The 21,438-nt window shown below is 43.9% G+C and overlaps 1 protein-coding gene across 6 annotated transcripts in view; it reads right to left on the bottom strand.

The window, feature by feature from the left end:
* The window catches only part of PCDH15 (protocadherin related 15), a 435,688-nt gene that overhangs the window by 214,607 nt on the left and 199,643 nt on the right, over positions 1-21,438 (bottom strand). For all 6 annotated transcript variants that reach the window (XM_088144402.1, XM_088144401.1, XM_088144400.1 and 3 more), the window contains exon 9: positions 2,507-2,615. In XM_088144402.1, coding sequence (XP_088000528.1) covers positions 2,507-2,615 — 109 coding nt within the window. The remainder of the gene's footprint in view (positions 1-2,506; positions 2,616-21,438) is intronic.

The following is a 21,438-nucleotide window of genomic DNA, read 5'->3' as shown; positions in this document are numbered from 1 at the left end:
ATGAAATGTGAACACAGATGTTTCACATAGTAAACCAACTTATAATTAGTTCATCAAATGGACTGAGAAGTCTGAAACATCCCTGCTCTATAAATCCAGCTGTAATATAATCAACTCTGTATTCTTTTCTATTTTATTATCTTTTACCTTTACCCAAACATGACAGTATTGTAGCAATCAATGACAGCTGAACAGCAAAAGGAATTTAACTAATAAATAGAATAAAATGGATGTAAATTCTGAAGGTGTTTAAACAGAAAAGAAATACATTTTACAGGTCAGCTGGATATTCAGGAAGAACAGATTGTTTGCAAAACTGCCTCTGAGTTTCTTAGGCATACAATTATATGAATTGTTCAGTGGGTAAAAGGCCTGTGAAAAACAGTAGCTGGCACATCAATCCATTGATAGCAACACATCATCAAAGCAACTGAAATAGCTTGCTGCAAATGTTGGGCCCTGGGACAGAGCACAGAGCAGGGAATATGTCCAGGATGGTGCTTGGCATCATATTTGATGGGACTCTGAATATTGGAGGGATGAAATCTGATGATTCAGGACACCCTACTTCATATTGGCAAGGAAATCACCTTATAATTGGAAGCCAAAGAGCAAAGAATCTTGCAGCATCTTTAAGACTTCATAAAAGCATTAGAAAATAAGTTTTTGTGGATCATTGTTTGCTTCACCAGAGACAAGAAATATTCCACCTTTCTGGTAAAATAAACGATGATTCACAAAAGCATTATGGCAGAACAAATATCTTTCTAAAATGTCGTAAGATTCTTTGTTGCTTTAGAAAATATTTAGTATTCAGATAACAAATAATGTACAATGTGGAAACTTTATTTATCTGAGTTATTAAGGGTGGTTTGCTTTTATTTTGTTCTTGGGTTGATGAAGTTTGGATTTATACTATAAAAGCCTTGACATAATAGTTTGGATCTAATGGCATTCTGCAACGTCTGTTGAAATCCTGTTTCATCCTCTAATTAGATATAGTGTCAAATCCTCTATTTTGATTCCATTGGAACAAACTCCTTTTGTTACATCTGGTACAACTTCATTGGGTAACTTGTATTACTCAATGAAGTTGTAACAAACATTGTATTGCCTGTATTGTACCTTGGAGATGGTTGTGAAATTGCTAGCAAAACACCCCCATCTCTTCTACTTTTTCTAATTCAGGCTATGATTCAGCATCATTAAATGACCCATCTTAAATTCAAATAGAAATTAAGTCCTGATTATCTCTGGAAATTAAGTCATTGGAGATTTGATCATATGAACTCTTGCACAAAAGGAAAACCAGATTATACCTTAGGTGCTGAATAATTAAAACAGGAATGCATTTTATTCTGTGTTACGGTTTGTTTTAAATTTATGAGACAGCTTAATCCAGTGCTGTTTCAGTAAAAGAGGCACATGCTACAGCAGCTACTAGATTAAAACAGAGTTCTTAATTTATTTCTTACTTATTAAAACCTGGAAAACATCATCACCCCTACCCATGACATGAAGTTCAAGTCTTCAAAGGTCCATCCTTTGACTGGATCTTTGCAGTGCATTCCAGTTTTGAGCATTAGTTTGAACCAAGCAGCTAAATTTGCAAGTGTCCCTGTTAATTATCTAAGCATTGCTAATTGCAAGGATTACTTATAATGAAATTGTAACACAATACTGCAATGAGAAACAAGGGTAAGGCAAAGATGTGCTTGGCTGCCCAAGAAATTGAGAAGAGATTACCACTAAATGTGACGTTAATAAGGTGATATTTAACTACATAATAAGGAATAAAAGTAGCTGCCTTCTATCAGCCCATACTACTAGTTTCCCATACTGTCAGCCCTGGATTGCTTTCTCAGATTGACAGAGGTTCTCCAAGTGTTTTCATCACTTGCAGTCTGCTTCATTTAACTGGAGATACCAGTGGTGATCCTGGGATCTTTTGCAATAGCTTATTGTGCTATGATGGCTTATGATGGTTTATAACCTACTATTCAGAAGAAAAGTGGCAACTGAAGAGTTGAATGTCGGGGTTGATCATCAGAAGACACGATAATATGAGTCTTTCACAGAAAAAGAACACCTTAGTTTTCATGCATACTGCCACTGGTGTCTCAATGTGAAAATAACACTGACTTCTTTCTTTCTTACTATCTATATCTTTAACCTGTTTGGTTAAGTCTATTATTTTTCTTTTACTAGTGCAACACACCCAAACAAACAACAGAATCTATATCTGTGCGTAAGCAACTAATTGGATTCCTCTAGTCCACTTGCTTTATTGTCAACAAAGGAAGGAAGGAAGGGGATAAATCTTCGTAATTTGGAATTAACAACCCCAGTAAGAAACCGTACAAAAAGGTATTTGCCTAGAACAATACCCAATGTCACATTAGACTCAGCATGAATCCATTATTAATTTTCTACTCCCCACTTAATCTTTGCCTGCCTCCTCCTAATGCAGCCTTTGTGAAAGACAGTGAAATTATCAAATACTAACCAACTAAGATGGAATAGAGAATTCCTGGGCGATCAGAAGCAGGCTGGATGTTGCGGTCCTGATCTATAGCTTGTATTGGTGGTGTAACATTGATTGGGTTTACCCGTGCCTGGAATGAAAATTAGATGTGTTACAGTGGCATTCTTACACAGAAGAATTTATTTAATAGTAATCCATGATGCTGAGTACATCGAAAGGTTACAGTTATAAATACAAGTAATATAGTTGCATAAACATATCAGTTTGAAGAACTGAGCATGAACCAAAATATAGTTAAAAGTTCAATTTCAGGAGTGGTCCAGATCTATTAAACTGTCTAGATTCTCTGCATGTCCTTTAAGTACATGATGGAAGGTGTTTCCATCATAATATTTTGAATTTCCCATTTCTCTAAACAATAAAAAGGTTCAAGGGCATTACTTAGGTATATTTGATTCCCTTTGGAAGGAGACAGAACTTATTATATAAGATGCTTCTGTAATATTCTATTTATTTATTTATTTATTTGGATTCTAGCCCCCTTATCATCAGTATTATCAGTGGCTGATTTTTTTAAAAAAGAAAATAATAACAAACATGTAAAACAGTGATTGAGACATTATTAAATAAATAAAAGAATTAAAACAATAGAAAACAATAGAAAACAGTGACCAGAAGAGATGCATCTCCACAGTTTCCAGAAGCAAAGATCGAAGGCTGCTTACATTATCAATGAAAGCACATTCTACAAATTCAGAAGATGACCCCCATACATGAGACTGACAAGAAATCTTATGCAAAGTAGTGCTGAAAACATGAAAGCAGCTGCAGCCAGGCAGCAACACTTCCCACCCTCACTTCTACGCTCAACTCATCCCTTCCCCAAAGGTTGACGAACTCAGAAATCTGAGAAGACATGGGCTCATTCATTCTCCCCTATACCCCACTTTGCTGAGAGAAAGGGACTGACCAGCATCCATGCTGGCAACCTCGCTGGTCACTTGGCCACACTCAATTATCTGGCTAGCTGAGCCTCACCTTGGCATTTTTAGGACCATGCTGATGTCCACTGGCAATTTCACCCCACCCATGACTTTAGCCTAGAAAAGGGAAAGCTAACACAAGGTGTGGGGGGTGGGTGTGCAATTTCACCCCACCCATGACTTTAGCCTAGAAAAGGGAAAGCTAACACAATGTGTGGGGGAGAAAAGGAGATAGGAGGAGACAGCAAGTGGACAAGGAAGTGGGAAGCGATGTCTGGGCAACTTCAAGAACATTATAGGCAAGCAAGAAGGCTGTCAGCCAGCTACCAGGATCATAAGTTATGTTAAACAGCCCATCTTGGTGCAATTCTTGCCTGGAGCAACACTGCTAGCTTGGAGCTTGGCCTGTTGCTCGGCAGCAATCAGAAAACCTTGCTGAGGCAGCACCTAAAGATTTTTACCTCTTGTCAGGACTGAGCATCAAAGATTGATTTATGTAACTACATCCATTTGTAAAGCCTAGGAGGGTGGAGTGAACCTGGGGCAATAGACTATTGTTGAGGAAGGTGTGCACTATAATAAAGCATTGTGTACAGTTCTCTTCTATGCTGTGGTATGTCCAGTCCCTGGAAAACAAAGAACACCTATCATGACCTTAGTCCGTATCATACATCCTAGGACATAAACAACCAATGAGCTGCTGATTGTCCCATGCAATCCTTCAGCTCTGCCCTTCCTTTCCCTTTTGCCTCTGATAACTGTACCACTGATAACAGAGTACAGTTGAAGAGAGCTATCAGCTAAATGCTGAGCAAATCTGTTCAACTATTATATAAAACAGATTTCATGGTATCTGTTTAACTCATTCTCCCCCCTCCCCCCCCCCAAAATCCGATCATACATTTTGAACTCAGTGACATATCTCAGTGGAGATATGACCACCTTTAATTGGCCAGTAAAGACCTCAGGAACTGCATATGCACTCAAAGCCACTCTATTCCTGACATCTATGCAAAGGTAGCTCTTTGAACGATCACAGGTTAAGGTCATTAATGGGAAGACAGACTTTCTTTTAGATATGCAATTGACCGACAGGTATGGTGACTATATTTTCTTGGAAAAAATAAAGGACAAACCTGAAAAAAGGGGGAAATCTGAAAGAGGTTCATAAGGATAAAAAAACCTGTTTACATTTTTAACTTTGCTTTACAAAGGAACATTCAAGACCAAAACCAAGAAAAACTTTACAAAAACACATGTTGTAATAAAAATATCTAAAAACCATAAAAACCTATGAAGTTATAAGAAAGAAGTAATAAAAAGGATTTCTGCAATCAGGCTGTGCACTAAGTGGTACATTTGTACGGTACAAGTTAAATGACCAAAATAAAGGACAAAAGTGAGTTTTTGAAAAATAAATAAATCTAAAGGACAGCTTTCTGAAATAAGGGACTGCCTTTTATAATAAAGAATGTATGGTCACTCTGTGTGTGTGTGTGGGGGGGGGTTTAATCTGTTCAGTCATGTCCGATTCTTGGAGACTGCCTGGACAAGTCCCTGCAGTTTTCTTGACAAGGTTTTTCAGAAGTGGTTTGCCATTGCCTCCTTCCCAGGGCTGAGAGAGAGGGACTGGCCAAGGTCACCCAGGTGGCTTTGTGGCTAGGCGGGGCTCGAATTCACGGTCCCCTGGTTTCTAGCCTGATGCCTTTTAACCACTGCACCAAACTGGCTGTCTATGGTCACTGTACTGGTAGGTTATACATCCTGTGAAAGAACCAGTTGGCAATGGAATGTTCTCTGAGAATCATACCATACCCTTCCTAGTAGTCCTAAATATGTATATGAGAACAGTCATTTTGCTTCACTATTTTCCCAATGCATAATTCAAAGAAAGGTGCTTTGTACATATGTTCATTGTGAAACTCTTCTTTCCAGGATTTGCATTGCCTAGTATTTTACCAGGTGGAACATAGGAATTAAAAAAAAAAAAATACAAGCTCTAAATCCAAAACTAATTTAACTGGGCTCCCAGTGTTGTAATAGATGTGATTTGATTTGATATAGGCTGCAATCAAAATACTGCTGTAGAAGAAGAAATACTCTTCAGAAAAAATTTCAGACCAGGAGAAAATGAGCTTTATCTGCATTTTTCCTGGAAACATATTGCTGTTATTCAAAGCATGGATGCAAAATGAGCTATAAATTTCAAAAAATAGAGGTAGAGAAAAACAAGCAATTATACATAGCAGGCTCCTCCTGAATTTGGCATTATATACTTGTCACATAATGTGATAGAAAGATAAACCGTGAAATGTTTGTTTAGAGGTGACACATTGGATCATGTATGCTATAATTTAGCAGATTTTAAACTTCTGTCACAACAACATTATCTTATTAGGGAATTTGGAATCTTTTAAAGTTAATTATTTGCCTTAACACAAGTATTCAGCACAATTCTAACACAGAGTAGCTAGAGAAGATTAAAATCAATATTATTGATCTGATTTTCTTTCATCATCTATTTTTAGAGAAGATGCTGACCCCAAAGCCTGACTTGTTATTACTCAAAAAAAAAAAAGAAAGAAGGGGGGGTGTCGTGAATTAAGCTATCTGATCTGAATAGTTTAAATAAATATAAAAGCAAAGGATGGAGAAATTCACAAAATTTAATTTTGTGCACAGCCCACATTTCTCACATTTTCCTCTGATTTACAAATAATTTGCATTTGATTTATTCCTTCTTCCTGAAAAGAGAAAGTTGGTTTGTTATTCATTTGTTTATTGGTGCCAAAGAAAGAATATTTTTTGCATATTTATTGGTAAAATTAATGATGGAGGTTATATGAAAAGAAACTGAATGTTACCTTTTGAAAAAAACAGACAAAAAAACCCAAATACTACAATTCCATTTTGTCGTTGTCAGGCATCCAGTGAAATAATTAAAACTTTGTTCAACTCTCTGCATCTTACAGATTACACTGAAATTATTCAATAAGTGATAATATGTTTTTACTACAAAGAATAGGGAATAGGCCATGGAATAGCAGATATTCATTTATTACTTTTTTCCCTGGTATGCAAGTCTAGTTATCTGAGCGCACATAAATAAAGATCCATAGCACAGATCTGCCTGATCTACATAGAGAGGGATTGAGAGTCAGCCCTTGAAAAGCAACATTGAAGATCCAAATTGTTTCATTTGTTTATAAGGAATTAAACGACAAATTTACAGATTAACAATCCTTCGAATAAAAAGAAGGAAAGTCTCCCTCAAGTTGAGCATGATATGTCCATGTAGTTTTCTTGGCAATACTATGGAAGTGGATTTGCATGGCCTTACATAGTACAACATACATTAATACTGTGTAACTCGTGGGCCAGCACCTTTTCATATGGCAAACATCAACCTGTGATTTTGCTCTATGCTGCAGGTGCCAAATCTTTTTAAAAATTAAAATAAACATGTTAAAATGGCTGAAAACTTGCACCATCTCATTCAGAAACAAAAACAACTTGCAAGATGATTATTAACATTAAACAGTGGATTAGTGGGCACTACCTAGAGAGAGCCAGTTTGGTCTAGTGGTTAAGGCACCAGGCTAGAAAGCAGGAGACTGTGAGTCTTAGTCCCACCTTAGGCATGAAAGCCGCTGGGTGACTTTGGGCCAGTCACTCTCTCTCAGCCCACAGTGTCAGGATTGAGTGACGAGCTGGTCAGTCAATTACTGTCACAACCAATGGATCAACATTTGTTTGATCCAAAAAAAAAAAAAAGGCAGACCAGAGGAAAAATGCTAGGAAGAAAAAAAAAATTAGTGCTGTCATGGATCCAATGACTACTTTATAGGCCAGGGGTACATTTGATCCACAGCCAGTATGTCAACTTACATTTTTGAGAAGCATTGTATTTGATATAATATTAAAAGATATGGAGTAATCTTATCACTTGACATTACCATTATGTATGAATCAGTCCCAGGCTACTTTTTTCTTCATTCTGGGAAGATCTGCAGGGTACTGGTCCATGAACAGAAGACTTCTAAGAATCTGTTGCTTCAGCAATAGTGTAGCTCAAATTAAGAACTTACATGGGCATAGAGACACCACCTGTTTCTAGCTCTTGGAGTTCATTGACACAGCCACTTTCCCTGGCTCTCCCTCCCTTCCAAGAACTTGGAGAAAAGCATGTCAGCATGCCTTCACAGTATGGCCTTAATATCATCTGGAACACAGCTTGCTGAGCGGTTGCTTTTACAGCTCTACTGTGTGACCTTGTAAGAACAACAGTTGGTAATTTTCCTTCCTGAAATTCCAGTCCTGCCACCAGTGTCACCAACTGTGTGAAAAGCCACCATCAACTGCCCTACAGAATGCCTGTTGGAACAATTCTAGCATTTGAGATTTTTGTCCTTCTTGGCTGTTATCTAGTGGTTGTCCAGATTTATTCAGCCCAGATGCAGTCTCTAGATAAGTATTGTTGAAGAGAAGGAGTTGAAGAAAGGATGTTGGGTTATTTTTGTTGTTGTTATCATTGTTTGCTTGTTTTTTGCAACAGCCACCCAGTAACTTGATAGGTCAGTATTTATTTTGGAATGCAGCAAATTAAGTGGCTGTAGAAGGTAGAAGGTAGGGTTCTGGTCTCCCTTACAGCCAAAATAGCATTGCATAATGGGCATAGAGGCCAGCAGCCAGATGGAAGGGGATAACTCTTCATGAGACCTGCAGGGCCAGTTGAAGCCAAGCAGATCAACAATTTGGACTAGGTTCTTTCTAAGCCCCTTCTATGCACATCCTATATTAACCACAGTGAAGACTCTTGTGCTGGGATAAGAGTGAAAATATTGTTTCACACTAGAACACCTAAAGTTGACTTCTGGCTGCTCAGCAACTGGCAGATGATGAGGTGGAGATGTTGTCATGAGGACATGTCCTCTACAAATAGCTAGTGGGGCATATTTGTGTTGCAGAAAGGATAAGCAGGTTGTGATTCAGACAGATGCAAAATACATGGACTTTCTTTTGTGCCTAAATATTCTGCATGATGCATCAAAGTAGCTGAGTTTTTTGTCAACTCTTCTGAAACTCCTGATGGAATCTCTGTCTCAATTCCTTTCTTCTGTTACTGAAGATTTACAGTACAAGACTTGGTTATAAATTCAGCTAACAAGATGAAAGGTTTTTGGTCCTGAACCTGGAACGTCAGGATAGGAAAACTGTGGGGAATGGTGAATTCTTCCACTTAGCTGGCAATGCTGGGGCCTTTGGTCTCTACATGTCTTGGGGTGGGGGGAGAGGACAGCTTTACAGCCTGGGCCCTGACATTGTGAAATTGCACTGGGCTCTGTTACTATGGTTGTCTTTCAAGAATATTATTATTCCATGCATGTCTCAATTAAATTCCAACATACCATTACATAAATAACAGGTTCTTCAGACGTATTTCAGCCTGTAGTGCTTACTCATGTAATGCTTTGGTCAGGAATATTATGATCCATTGCATTTTAGTTATTAGTATCTTGTTTTTTGCTAAAAAATAAATTCATCAAAAATTTAGAAATGAAGAACTTGTAGTCATCAACCAATAAATTTGACGTGCTTATCCCATAATATGGTAGTAAGCATACGCTAAGATTTTAAAACTGGCCATTACATTTCCAGTCCACTAAAAAGCATATCAGAATTCAAGTTAAGGGTCAGATCACTCATTTTCTTGCTGTGCTCCAAATTATGTCCTATCTTTTGAAGGTGTAAATGTCCATCAGCTATAGGGCTTACCTGAGAATTGGTGAACTATATAACCTATATGAAAACTGTTAGAAAAGATGTCCTGAACAATATTACTGAAGTACAAATAACCATGATCAAAACCATTTTGCAAACCAGAGAATTCTGACTCCTTAAACCAAATCAATGGATACTATTTTAACAAGCACCATGCACTCCAAACTTTACATTTAATCATATTATTGAAGTGTTTGTAAGTTGTGTTTACAAGCATGTCACAGCATTTGCATTTATAAAGGCTTGCTCTTTACTCAAGAGTAGAATTAAATACATTGAGGAATTTCAGAGTCTTCTTTATATGCAAGTTGAACCTGCAACTTCATGTATTTATGTCTAGGGTCTTAACTATAACTATGCCTTCTCTGCAAGATGATACCTGCCCTGCTAATTTAGCTCCCTTCCCTTCTCTTCCCTTCCCTTCCTTCCTTTATCTAATTAAGAATAAACATTCTACAGTGATTATGATCATTCCTCATTAGGTTTTTTATGTGGGGTAAGGGTGGGGAAGAACAACTTCTTAATATGTGTGTTTCTGAAAGTTTCAGTGTTCCCCTGAGCATGCTAATATCTCTCTTCTTGTTTATCGATGGCCTCGTTTTGGTTCTACTGTAGTCAGCACTTCTCACCTGACTTTGTTATTTCAGCATTAATAGATGTTCTGTTATAAGGTTTCTACAATAGGGTTTGATGGTATAGGTCAGAATATAGTCTTACTTTTGAACTGAAATACATCTATTGTAAATGACCAGATTCATTCCAGATTTAGGCTCCAGAATAAAAACAAAGTCAGGAATATTCAAGTTGTTAATTATCAAAGCATTAAATTATATTTTAGCTTATATTGCACAGTGTTTTCTTTTTAAAAAATGTCTCATACTGTAACTAATTAAAATAATTCTAGTTAGCAAAAAATATTACACTGAATGGATGCATTAGATGTCAGGTTCGGTCAGCACGAGGTTTCAGGGAAGCACGGGGCTGCAGGGAAGCTCGCAGCCAGACCACGTGGAATCCACCGGCGGTAGCTAGCGGGGAAAAGAGGAACCGAAAGCGCCGCTAATTAACGAGCCACCTGCGGCCAGCTAAACAGGAAAACCGCAGCGGAAGCTTTTAACTATGAACTGATAACGGCGCGAGCATGCAAGGAACGGGGCCGCAGGGCAGCGAAACAAGATCGCAACGCAGCACAGAACCCGCGGGTCTGCACGTAGCAGGGAGGGACCAACCCGGCCGGAGGGGGACTGGCAATGAAGGACAATGGACTCTGACCGACCCTGCCATCATGAACAATCAAGGGGGACATTGGGGGGGCCAATAGTCCACAGCTGCAACGCGATCACGAGGCGGGAAAAAGCGCGGGAAGGGGGGAATATAACAAGTGATGCAATTGTACCAAGCCAGTCCTGGCTTTGCTTGTGACTACTACGTTACGCATGAGTAAACCTTCTTTGTGAACCACACGTGTCACGAGAGTTTCTCTGTCGAACGGGGCAAATCTTACATAAAGCCAGGACTCACCGTCAGCGCTACCCGGTACCACCGAGGAGCGTTTTCTTTCTCAATACAGGCATGACCAGCGACGAGGAATCCGTGGGTCAGCTGGAGCGTGAGGAATCCCGGCTCGCGGGAGGGCGGTCGGAGCCACCCGGGAGCGACGGGGCAGCGGCCAGGGCCGGGCGCCCTCCATCCGAGCGGTGGTCGATGGGCGTGAACCAAGGACCAGACGGTTCAGGCGTTACGATGACCCGGGGTTCGGGGTTCCGGAACCGTGAGTGGAGCGAGAAATTCGCCCGACTAGAGGAGAGAGTCGAGCGACGCCTAGACGCCGTGGAGGCGATGCTCCAGACCCTACTACAGAGAGTGGGACCACCGGCGGTGAACGAGGAGGCGAGCGACAGGGGGGGCGGTCCGGCACCCCCGCCGGCACCACCCACGGCGCCCCGGTCGGAGAACCAACGGGCGGCAGACGCCCTGAGACTTCGAGGTATCACTGGGAAGTTCTCAGGGGACCCCGAACAGCTGCCGCACTTTCTGACGCACGTCAGGGGGTTCATGCGGAGGGGTGGTCACCTATTCGCTAGAGACGAGGACAGGGTATCCTACGTGGCCGAGCTGCTAGATGGCCAAGCAGCCAGCTGGGTGATCGGGCTGTACGATGCCAACGCGGCGGAACTGCGGAGTTTCCCGGACTTCATGCAGGCGCTCCGGGACAGATTCGAGGACACATTGAGCGCCAAGCGGGCGGAGGACGACATCCTACAGTTCAGACAGCGGGGCAAATCGGTATCGGAATATGCCCTGGAGTTCCGGAGGTTGGCCGAGAAGCTCGCGGACTGGCCGGAGTCCCTGAAGGTGAAGTATTTCAAGAGGGGACTCAACCCAGAGATCCTGGAACGGGCACTGGGGCGGGACGACCCGTCCACAGTGAAGGATTGGATCTGGCTGGCCGGAACGGCGGAATCGGTGTGGCGACAGATCCAACAGAGCACAAGACGACGGGACCAGCCGAGGGACCAGCCGAGGGAGAGGACCCCCGAGGAGAGGCGGAGCGGCCGACGGCAGTCCACCGGGAGGCGAGAGGCGACCAGAGCCCCGAATCTGTGTTTCCGATGCGGAGGCAGAGGCCACCGAGCGGCGCAGTGCCCGACGGAGCGGGAAGGCGCCCCACCACGGCCCGAAGTCAAAACCCCGCGTGCGAACGGGAAAAGGACCGGTGACCGACCGCGGAAGGGGGCAGTGGCGGCGGTGACCGAGAAAGGACGCGGGGGGTGGTTGACCCCGGAGACAGCATCCTCCGGAGAGGACTCGGAGCCGGCGGGAAACGAGGCGCGCTCGCACTGAACAGCGTCCCAGTGCGAGCAGGGGAGTCGAGGCGCGCGGACCCAATAGGAGACGAGGACTGCCCACCATTCCGGGTGAGGGTACACGTCCGGGGGGTGAGATCCGGAGGGGAGGCGCAGCTACGGGCGCTACTGGACTCGGGCTGCACCCACTGCTTGATGCACCCAGCGGTGGTCTCGGGGCTCGGGCTACAGCTGAGGCGCCTCCGGGAGCCCATTTCATTCAGCCAGCTAGATGGCACGCTGGCAGGGGGGGGGGCAGCTCAGTATTACACCGAGCCGGTCCAGATGACGATCGGGAGTCACCGGGAAGAACTGAGGTTTGTGGTGGTCCCGGTGGCCGACTACGTGGTGGTACTCGGCTTGGCGTGGCTGCGGCGGCGGAATCCACGAGTCAACTGGACGGCGGAGGCAGTGCGGTTCGGGGTCGACAGACCAGCGAGGGGCGAGAGCAGAGGGGACCGAGCCGTGGAGACGGAGGCAGCCGCAACCACCGGCGGGCAAGCGGAGGGTCCGGGACACCGGGAGACGGGGCGAGAGCAGATGGGGCCCGAGACCCGGGCGGCAACAGCAGCAGCAGCAGCGCCGGGACCCCGGAGACCCGCCATGATCCCGAGGCGAGGGGAGGCAGCGGCGACTGGCGAGGCGACCGCAAAGCGAGGGGCCAGACCCGGGGAACCCCCGACGGGCGGCGGAATCCCGAGGCAGTATCGAGACCTGGCGGCAGCGTTCGGGGAGAAGGAGTCCGACCAGCTCCCACCACACCGGCCCAGTGATTGCGCCATCGAGCTAGAGCCAGGAGCGACCCTGCCTAAGCCGAAAATGTACTCCCTGTCGAGGAGGGAGATGGGGGCCCTGCGCGAGTTCATAGACAAGAACCTAGCGCGGGGATTCATCCAACCCGCGAAGTCACCATTAGCGGCCCCGGTGTTATTCCAGGAGAAGAAGGATGGCTCGCTCCGTATGTGCGTAGACTACCGGGGGCTGAACGCAATCAGCACGGAGTACAGATACCCCCTCCCCCTGATGAAGGACTTGATGTCGCATCTGTCGAAGGGGAGGGTGTTCACAAAACTGGACTTGCGCGAAGCCTACTTCAGAGTCAGGATCCGCGCAAAAGATGAGTGGAAGACGGCGTTCAACACCCCGCTCGGAAGCTACCAGTTTTCCGTGATGCCGTTCGGATTAAAAGGGGCCCCGGGGGTATTTATGCAGCTAATAAATGAGGTGCTGCACGACCTACTCTACCGGGGTGTCCTGGTCTACCTGGACGACATCCTCATCTACACCGAGACCCTGGCGGAGCACGTGAGCCTGGTGCGCACGGTGCTCCAGAGACTGCTGAAGGCACAGCTGTACGCAAAGCTCTCGAAATGCGAGTTCCATCGAGAGCAACTAGACTACCTCGGCTACCGAATATCCAGCCGGGGAATTGAGATGGACCCGGCGAAAGTAAGGGATGTCCTGGGCTGGGAAGCGCCGCGAACCCGGAGGCAACTCCAAAGCTTCCTAGGGTTTGCGAACTTCTATCGTCAGTTCATCCCGAACTTCGCCCAAATCGCCCTTCCCCTAACCGACCTGCTAAAAACCAAGGGCACTGGGAAACCCCCCAAGCCCAGCATGGCACTCGCGTGGACTGCAGAATGCCAGGGGGTGTTTGAGGAACTAAAACGGCGGTTCACCGCGGAGCCGATCCTGCGCCATCCCGACCCAGACCGGCGGTTTATAATCCAAGTGGATGCATCAGACGTGGCAACGGGAGCAGTCCTGCTCCAACCCAGCCCGGAGGGGGCCATCCACCCATGCGCCTACGCCTCCCGCAAATTCACCGAGACGGAGAGGAGGTGGATGGTGTGGGAGAAAGAGGCGTACGCGGTCAAGTGGGCGCTGGCCACGTGGAGGCATCTACTGGAGGGGGCAACTGAACCGTTCGAGGTGTGGACGGACCATAAGAACCTCGAGGCCCTGAAGACCCCGCGTAAGCTATCCCCCAAACAGGCACGGTGGTCCCAATACTTCGGGAGGTTCAGGTTCACACTGAAACACATCCCCGGGAAGCGCAACTTCTTAGCGGATGGACTGTCTCGCATGCCCCAACACGCCAGCCTACGGGAGGAGATCGTGGACTCCGTCATCCCCGCCAGCAGGCTGGCTGCAAAGGCGGTGACCCGAAGCCAGACCAAGGGGGAGTGACGGGACGCGGCGTCTGAAGTAAGGCAGGGGTTCGCGGAGGCGGCGGAGCGGGACGCTTGGCTCAAGCAGAACCGAGAGGCGCTAACCGGCCAAGAGGGGTTGTGGTGGCACGAAGGAAAGCTGTACGTGCCCGAGGGTTGCCGACGGGAGGTCATGGAGAGAGCCCACGACAGCCGGAGCGCGGGGCATTACGGCTTCGTAAAGACACTCCACTTAATCCGGCGGCAGTTTTGGTGGCCCACGCTCCGGAAGGACGTGGAGGCGTACTCGGGGGGTTGCCCGGTGTGCGCAACAGTGAAAGGAGCCAAAGGCAAACCTAGAGGCCTACTCCAGTCGGTAGCGGAACCCGACGGCCCTTGGCAAGAGGTCGCCATGGACTTCATAGTGGAGCTCCCGGAGAGTAAGGGGAAGACCGCCATTTGGGTGGTCACGGACTTATTCTCCAAACAAGCGCACTTTGTAGCGTGCCGGCGAGTCCCCACGGCCGAGGGGCTGGCGAGACTGTTCGTGCAACATGTCTACCGACTCCACGGCGCACCTCGACGTGTCGTCAGCGATCGGGGCGGCAACTTCATCGCGCGGTTCTGGCGGGAGTTCCTGAAGCGGGTGGGGACGAAACAAGCCCTATCCTCCGCGGCGCACCCGCAGACGGACGGAGCCACGGAACGCCTGAACGGGGGGCTCGAACAGTACCTGCGCTGCTACGTGGGGCACCAACAGGACGATTGGGCGGAGCTACTACCATTCGCGGAGGTGGCATACAACAACGCCGTCCACAAGAGTACCGGGTTCTCTCCGTTCAAAGTAGCCACCGGGAGAGATTTCGTCCCCATGCCGGAGCTGCCTCAGCCGGAATCCCAGATCAACTCCCTGGACGCCTGGTTCGCCCAAATCGACGAGACCTGGCGAGCGGCGCACGCGGCATTGCAAAGAGCCAAAGCCGACTACAAGAAGCACGCGGACCGCAAGAGGCTCCCCGAGGAAAAATGGAAAGTGGGGGACCAGGTGTATCTGTCAACCAAAAACCTAAAGACGCACCAGGCATCGAAAAAACTCAGCCCGAGGTTTGTGGGGCCGTTCCCCATTACGGAGGTCATCAATCCGGTGACCGTCAGGCTGACGCTCCCGAAAAGCCTCGGGAAGATCCACCCGGTGTTCCATTGCAGCCTGCTAAAGTTGCACCAGCCGGGGAACGCCTGGCACAAGGCGGAGGGAGTACCACCACCCATCATGGTCGGGGGGGAGCAGCATTTCGAAATCAACCGGATACTGGACGCCCGGAGGCACAAGGGGCAGACCCAGCTCCTAGTGCAATGGAAACATTTCCCCAAGTCCCACAGCGAATGGGTGAGTAAAACCCACATAAGGGCGCCGGACCTAGTGCGGGACTTTTACAGTAAATACCCCGGGAAGCCGAAATAGAACCGAGGGGGGGGGGAGTTGTCTTCAGGGGGGCGGCATGTCAGGTTCGGTCAGCACGAGGTTTCAGGGAAGCACGGGGCTGCAGGGAAGCTCGCAGCCAGACCACGCGGAATCCACCGGCGGTAGCTAGCGGGGAAAAGAGGAACCGAAAGCGCCGCTAATTAACGAGCCACCTGCGGCCAGCTAAACAGGAAAACCGCAGCGGAAGCTTTTAACTATGAACTGATAACGGCGCGAGCATGCAAGGAACGGGGCCGCAGGGCAGCGAAACAAGATTGCAACGCAGCACAGAACCCGCGGGTCTGCACGTAGCAGGGAGGGACCAACCCGGCCGGAGGGGGACTGGCAATCAAGGACAATGGACTCTGACCGACCCTGCCATCATGAACAATCAAGGGAGACATTGGGGGGGCCAATAGTCCACAGCTGCAACGCGATCACGAGGCGGGAAAAAGCGCGGGAAGGGGGGAATATAACAAGTGATGCAATTGTACCAAGCCAGTCCTGGCTTTGCTTGTGACTACTACATTACGCATGAGTAAACCTTCTTTGTGAACCACATGTGTCACGAGAGTTTCTCTGTCGAACGGGGCAAATCTTACATTAGAAACAAGATGTACTGCTGGTATCTGTTCATATGCATATCCTGATGTTGTACTTTGCAAAATGATAACTGGGTAGTAATTCCTTACCCCTCTGATCTCCCTCTAAGAATTTTGGTGTAGTTTCTTTTAGGTTTTACACAGAAGCTCTTTTTACATATTTAGGGCAGTTCCCCTTATTTCATTACATATTATTTCAGATATTGCATACCACTATCCATTATAGTAAATTTTGAAATTGTTTACAATAGAACAATTAAAATACAAGAATATAGTAAATTAAGAATACTATTAACACATTCATTTCAAAAAGTGCAAAGGGGAAAGAAAAGGAAGAATACAGAATCCATCCATGCCACATTCCTAGAGGGAAGACTTGGGTGAAGTGATAAGAAGGTATCTCTCAAACTGTTCCTTGGGGCATGGAGGAGCTTACCAAAATTCTTAGCACATGCAGTCAGATCTTTCCTGCTTATCCTAGTAAGCACTTAGATATGTAATAATGAGAACACTATTTCATGTATCTTAGGTTCCAAGTTGCCTTTTACATCAAGAGTAAAATCTTTAATGCAAACATACATCTATATTTGTATGAATAATGCAGCAAGTATGATGGTACGCAATTGTACCAGCTTTAATTATTCTTATATTTTTTGCCCCTGTTCCTCTAAGGTTCTCAAGCCTTCAGACCTGTGCTTTTTATTTTATTCTTACAAGAAGCATGTGAAAGCAGTTAGACTGAGAAATTTGGACCAACTCATAGTCATTCAGTAAGTTCCATAGGTGATGGAAATTTGAAACTGGGTCTTTCTAATAAAGATGTGCAAAACATTTCAAATTGGAAGCTGGGTGTTCTGATTTGTTTTAAGCTTGGGAGACCTGTGGTAAGATCACAACACCATAGGTGCAGTTCTGATCGGATCAGAACATCACATTATGAATTCAAGTTTTGTGCTTTAAATATTCTGTATACAAGTAATCCTTGTTTAGAAATTGCCTCAAACAGCAATCGTTCCCAGTGATGATGATGATGAAAGAATAACTTTGCGATCAATCCTTGCATTTACAACATTCACAACTCTATAAAGCAAAGAAAAGCTGAAGTAAGATCATAAGCACAGTTGTGGTTTCACTTAGTGACAGCTTTGCTTAACAACTGAGCTGCCAGTCCCAACTGTGGTCATTAAACAAGGACTACCTGTACTACTTTCTACTCCTAGTCTGATAGAACTTTAAAGATCTCTGGGAAAGAAGAAGATGGTCACAGAAGACGTTCACGGGTTTCATGAATAGACAAATAGAAATGTACAAGAAATTGGGGAAACAAGTGAAAATCAGTAGTCTGATTTAAGATGTGTGTACTGGCATATTGTTCTGATTTTTACACAAAATTTTAAGATTTAACAATTATGTACACAAACTACAAAATGTACAGGGAACAGTCAGCCAAAGTTACTTTACAGTGTTCCTGGTTGTAGTAGGACTTTGGGGACAACTTAAGCAAGAGTTTAATTTTCCTGCTACATCCAATGGTATTTAGTAATGCTTCTCTCAGGCTAGATCATTTCCAAAATATTTCCCTTGTGAACATTTACATTTTGAAGATAAGACTGTCTCTTCCTTAACACTAGAGGATTTTGAACCAATAAGCATTCACCAGCTGCTTTGCTGCAAAGGAGATAATCATATTTCTTCCATTGAAATGCTTCCCACTATTTGAAAAGATGCATTTGTCTTGATCTATGTCTGGAAATCTATTATTAAGGTTAGGGAAAGGAAAATCATCTGAGTTAACTACATAGGGATCTATCTGCAAGAGGTCATAACATGCCCTAGTTATTATAAAGAGCAGATGATAATAGTGTAGTTTGCCTGGTTCATATTAAAGAGAACTGAACTGTACAGAACAGTTATGGATTCTGAAAGAACTCCCAAACCTAGTAATGCTTTTACCATTCACCAGACTAACTCTTTAACTAACTATAAATAATGCAGACCCCCAAGTCACATTCTCTGTTCCACATTCACCTTGTAAAAAGCCACTGATCCTATAAAGTAGGCTGTACAAAGTGATTTATTTCAATTATTTCATTTATTTATTTGTATTTCAAATTGGTCTCGCCCATCTCCCTGCAGAGTGACTGCAAATCGTTAAACATTCAAGTGCATACCTACAAGTCTATAGTATATAAGAAAAGGGAAGATTTGCACATGTCCTATTTCAGTTTCAGCAGCTTGTACCAAAAGCTGTGTTTAGGATAGACAAGATAGCCAATTCACCATCGCCAACCCTAAACCCATTTACTGCTACAAGGAATGGCTTTGTACAAAGGATACAAAAACAGAGGCTCGTTCTCTTCTGAAAATTTTCCTGTGCTTCAATTTTATTCATTTATGAGACTTATATGGCCATCCACCTTACAAACCATGACTCTGGGCAGCTCACAACCACCATAAAAAAACAACGGAAATCAAAAAGCCCTATATGGCATGGGACTGGGTTACTTGAGGGACCACCTCTCCCCAATTACATCTACCTGTCCCCCCAAGCCTGGCTGTAGGGTCATGTTGCAGGGCTTGTCAGCCAGGGAGTATTGTCTGGCAGGACCTAGGAAGAGAGCCTTTTCTGCCATGGCACCCTCCCTGTGGAATGTATTGGGACCATGGATACAATTTCTATTACCAAAGTTTTATTAGTCCAAAAAAGTTTAACATCAAGAGGGATGTTCCCAACTGGAGACCAATGGATGCTTCCGACAGTGCAGACAGGGACTGAGAGAGGATTTATTACAAGGAAACGTGCTTTATGTTCCTATCTTTCCAACAAAATGGCCCTATATTCCAGGTCTTACATTGTAGGTTCTGTTTGAAGACTATAGACTTGGAATGTACAGGTTTACTCCATTCCGCCCTTTTATTAATATTGTGAGATCATTCACAGCTTTGCTCTCCAAGCACAAAAGTGTATTTAAAAAGAACACATATATGCATGCTGCAATGCAACCAAATTCTGTGCACATTCCCTCCTTCCCTCCCTCCCTCCCTCCCTCCCTCCCTCCCTCCCTCCCTCCCAAATTAATAGAAAAAGACAGCCAAAAGGCACTCATGGTCAGGAAAATGAGGAACTGAAAGCTGGTGGAGGGTGGAGTGGGAAGGAACTAATTCACCCATCCTTGGCTCTACTGTCTAGCTCCTGACTGAAAATCTGTAGATGGTCCATATGATCTGTTCACATTATTACCATATGGTAGATTAAAAATACAAGTGATTTTGTCAATTCATATTAAGACTGAATAAATAAAAAATCAAATAGAGGAAGAAAGCTGTTACACTTGCATAGCTCTCCTAATCTATCTATGTTTATAATAATGGAAGGAAAATCTATAATTATCTTTTTCTGTGGTTAATGTTTCATAGTTATATAGGGACAGTTTCCTTTAGTGTGATTCATAAATGTGTATTTAGCAATTATTGCAAACAACATTTAAACTGCACGGATTTGGAGATTAATTATATCTATAGCAAACGATGAGCTTTAAATGCTGTGACAATAATACAGTTACACAAAATCTTTTCAAAACCTTTAATGAACAATTTGCAGGACAGCTTGGCAAGTGGAATTATAATTATTGCTGTGGAAATTGGCAATCTGACAAAGATGAAAAATCTTTTTGATGAAAAATCTTTTTGATGAAAATCAGCAGTAAGGTAGTTTCATAATAACTCTATCTAAATACTGATATTTCAAAACCTTTAAATGGTTGGGTAATGACATTACACACACACATATTTCTGTGTGCATGTGTCTCTGTATGTGTGTGTGCAAAATTAAATCAAAATAACAGAACACGTTAATTCCCTTTTGTTTTTGCCCTCCTGATTTCTTATAAGATTTTGTTTTTCAGAAAAGACTTTTGAGGCATTTCATTATATTAAAAATATTCTGTGGAACAACTTAATTTTAATAGATGCAAAAATTGTATTTGGGGATATTACATGGCTGTTGTCCTGGGAAAATCTGGGGGCAGGAGTGTAATGCATGTGCTGAATTCATTGGAGATAACTCTTAACAAAAAAAATATTCTGTATGTGTATATGTACATGGACATACACCAACTTCTAATGCTGAAGAATTTTGATTCCAGTATGGAAATATATACGAAGGAAAAGTCCTTATTATATAAATACTTCCTGACATTCTGAAGATGATAGATTATAGTCTTTTCTAGTCCATACTACAATGTACCAAATTTGAAAAAAAAATTTTTTTTAAATGTATAATTTATTCTCTTATTTTTTTACTGTATATTTTCTTCTCTATAGAAGAAAATTTTATTTTCTATATTCTATATTATGGTGGTTGTGAGCTGCCCAGAGTCATGGTTTGTAAGGTGGATGGCCATATAAGTCTCATAAATGAATAAAATTTCTTCATTATTACCAGCTGCATTCCTATAAACACCTATCCAGAAGTAAATCCTTTGTACTGAATGAATATATTTTTACATAGATGTACATATAGGACCATATTCTAAGAATATTGTTTTTTCTTTTTTCTAAACTAACCAATTGCTTCTTATACTTTAGTCTGAAGTTGCTTTGAGACCACAGAATTTTGAAAACTATGTTCTACCATTAGTTTTTGGCTATCACTGAGAATGAGGTAGGTAGGAAAAAAAAAATGAGGAGTGACAGAAAGACTGTAGTTGGTAACTTCAACAACCTGCAATTGGGAGTTGAGTCAGAAAGTGTTTCAGTTGTCTTTCATGATTCTGAGTAGAGAGGACAGAAATGTTGAAGGTCTAAAAAAAAATAAAATAAAAAAATTATACATTCCTTTCAGTTTGAGGCCTTGCTTCCACAGCCCAATTTCTTATGGAAAGCTCCTCTGTTTATGGCTATAAATCTTACCTTTACATCTCTTTACTACGGATGTAGAAGAAATATTCACCCCAATCGTTTTCACCTGTACTGCATGTGTACATAAGTTATATTCAAAGCCTCAAAGCCTTTTGGTCCCACTGTCTCCTCAACTCAATTTTTTGTACTTCAGCATACTCTGTGAGTTTCCTAGTATGCAGTACTCCTCTTCCCTTTTCAGCTTGCCTTTGGTTCTCATGATCTTCTAG

The sequence above is a fragment of the Python bivittatus genome, unplaced genomic scaffold (genome assembly GCF_059951505.1).
Source record: "Python bivittatus isolate LINGU-HERP-01145 unplaced genomic scaffold, Pbiv_v1 ctg000400_np1212, whole genome shotgun sequence".
Classification (NCBI taxonomy): Eukaryota; Metazoa; Chordata; class Lepidosauria; order Squamata; family Pythonidae; genus Python; species Python bivittatus.
The sequence above is the reverse complement of the archived record's forward strand: the minus strand, read 5'-3'. Positions and strand labels throughout refer to the sequence as shown.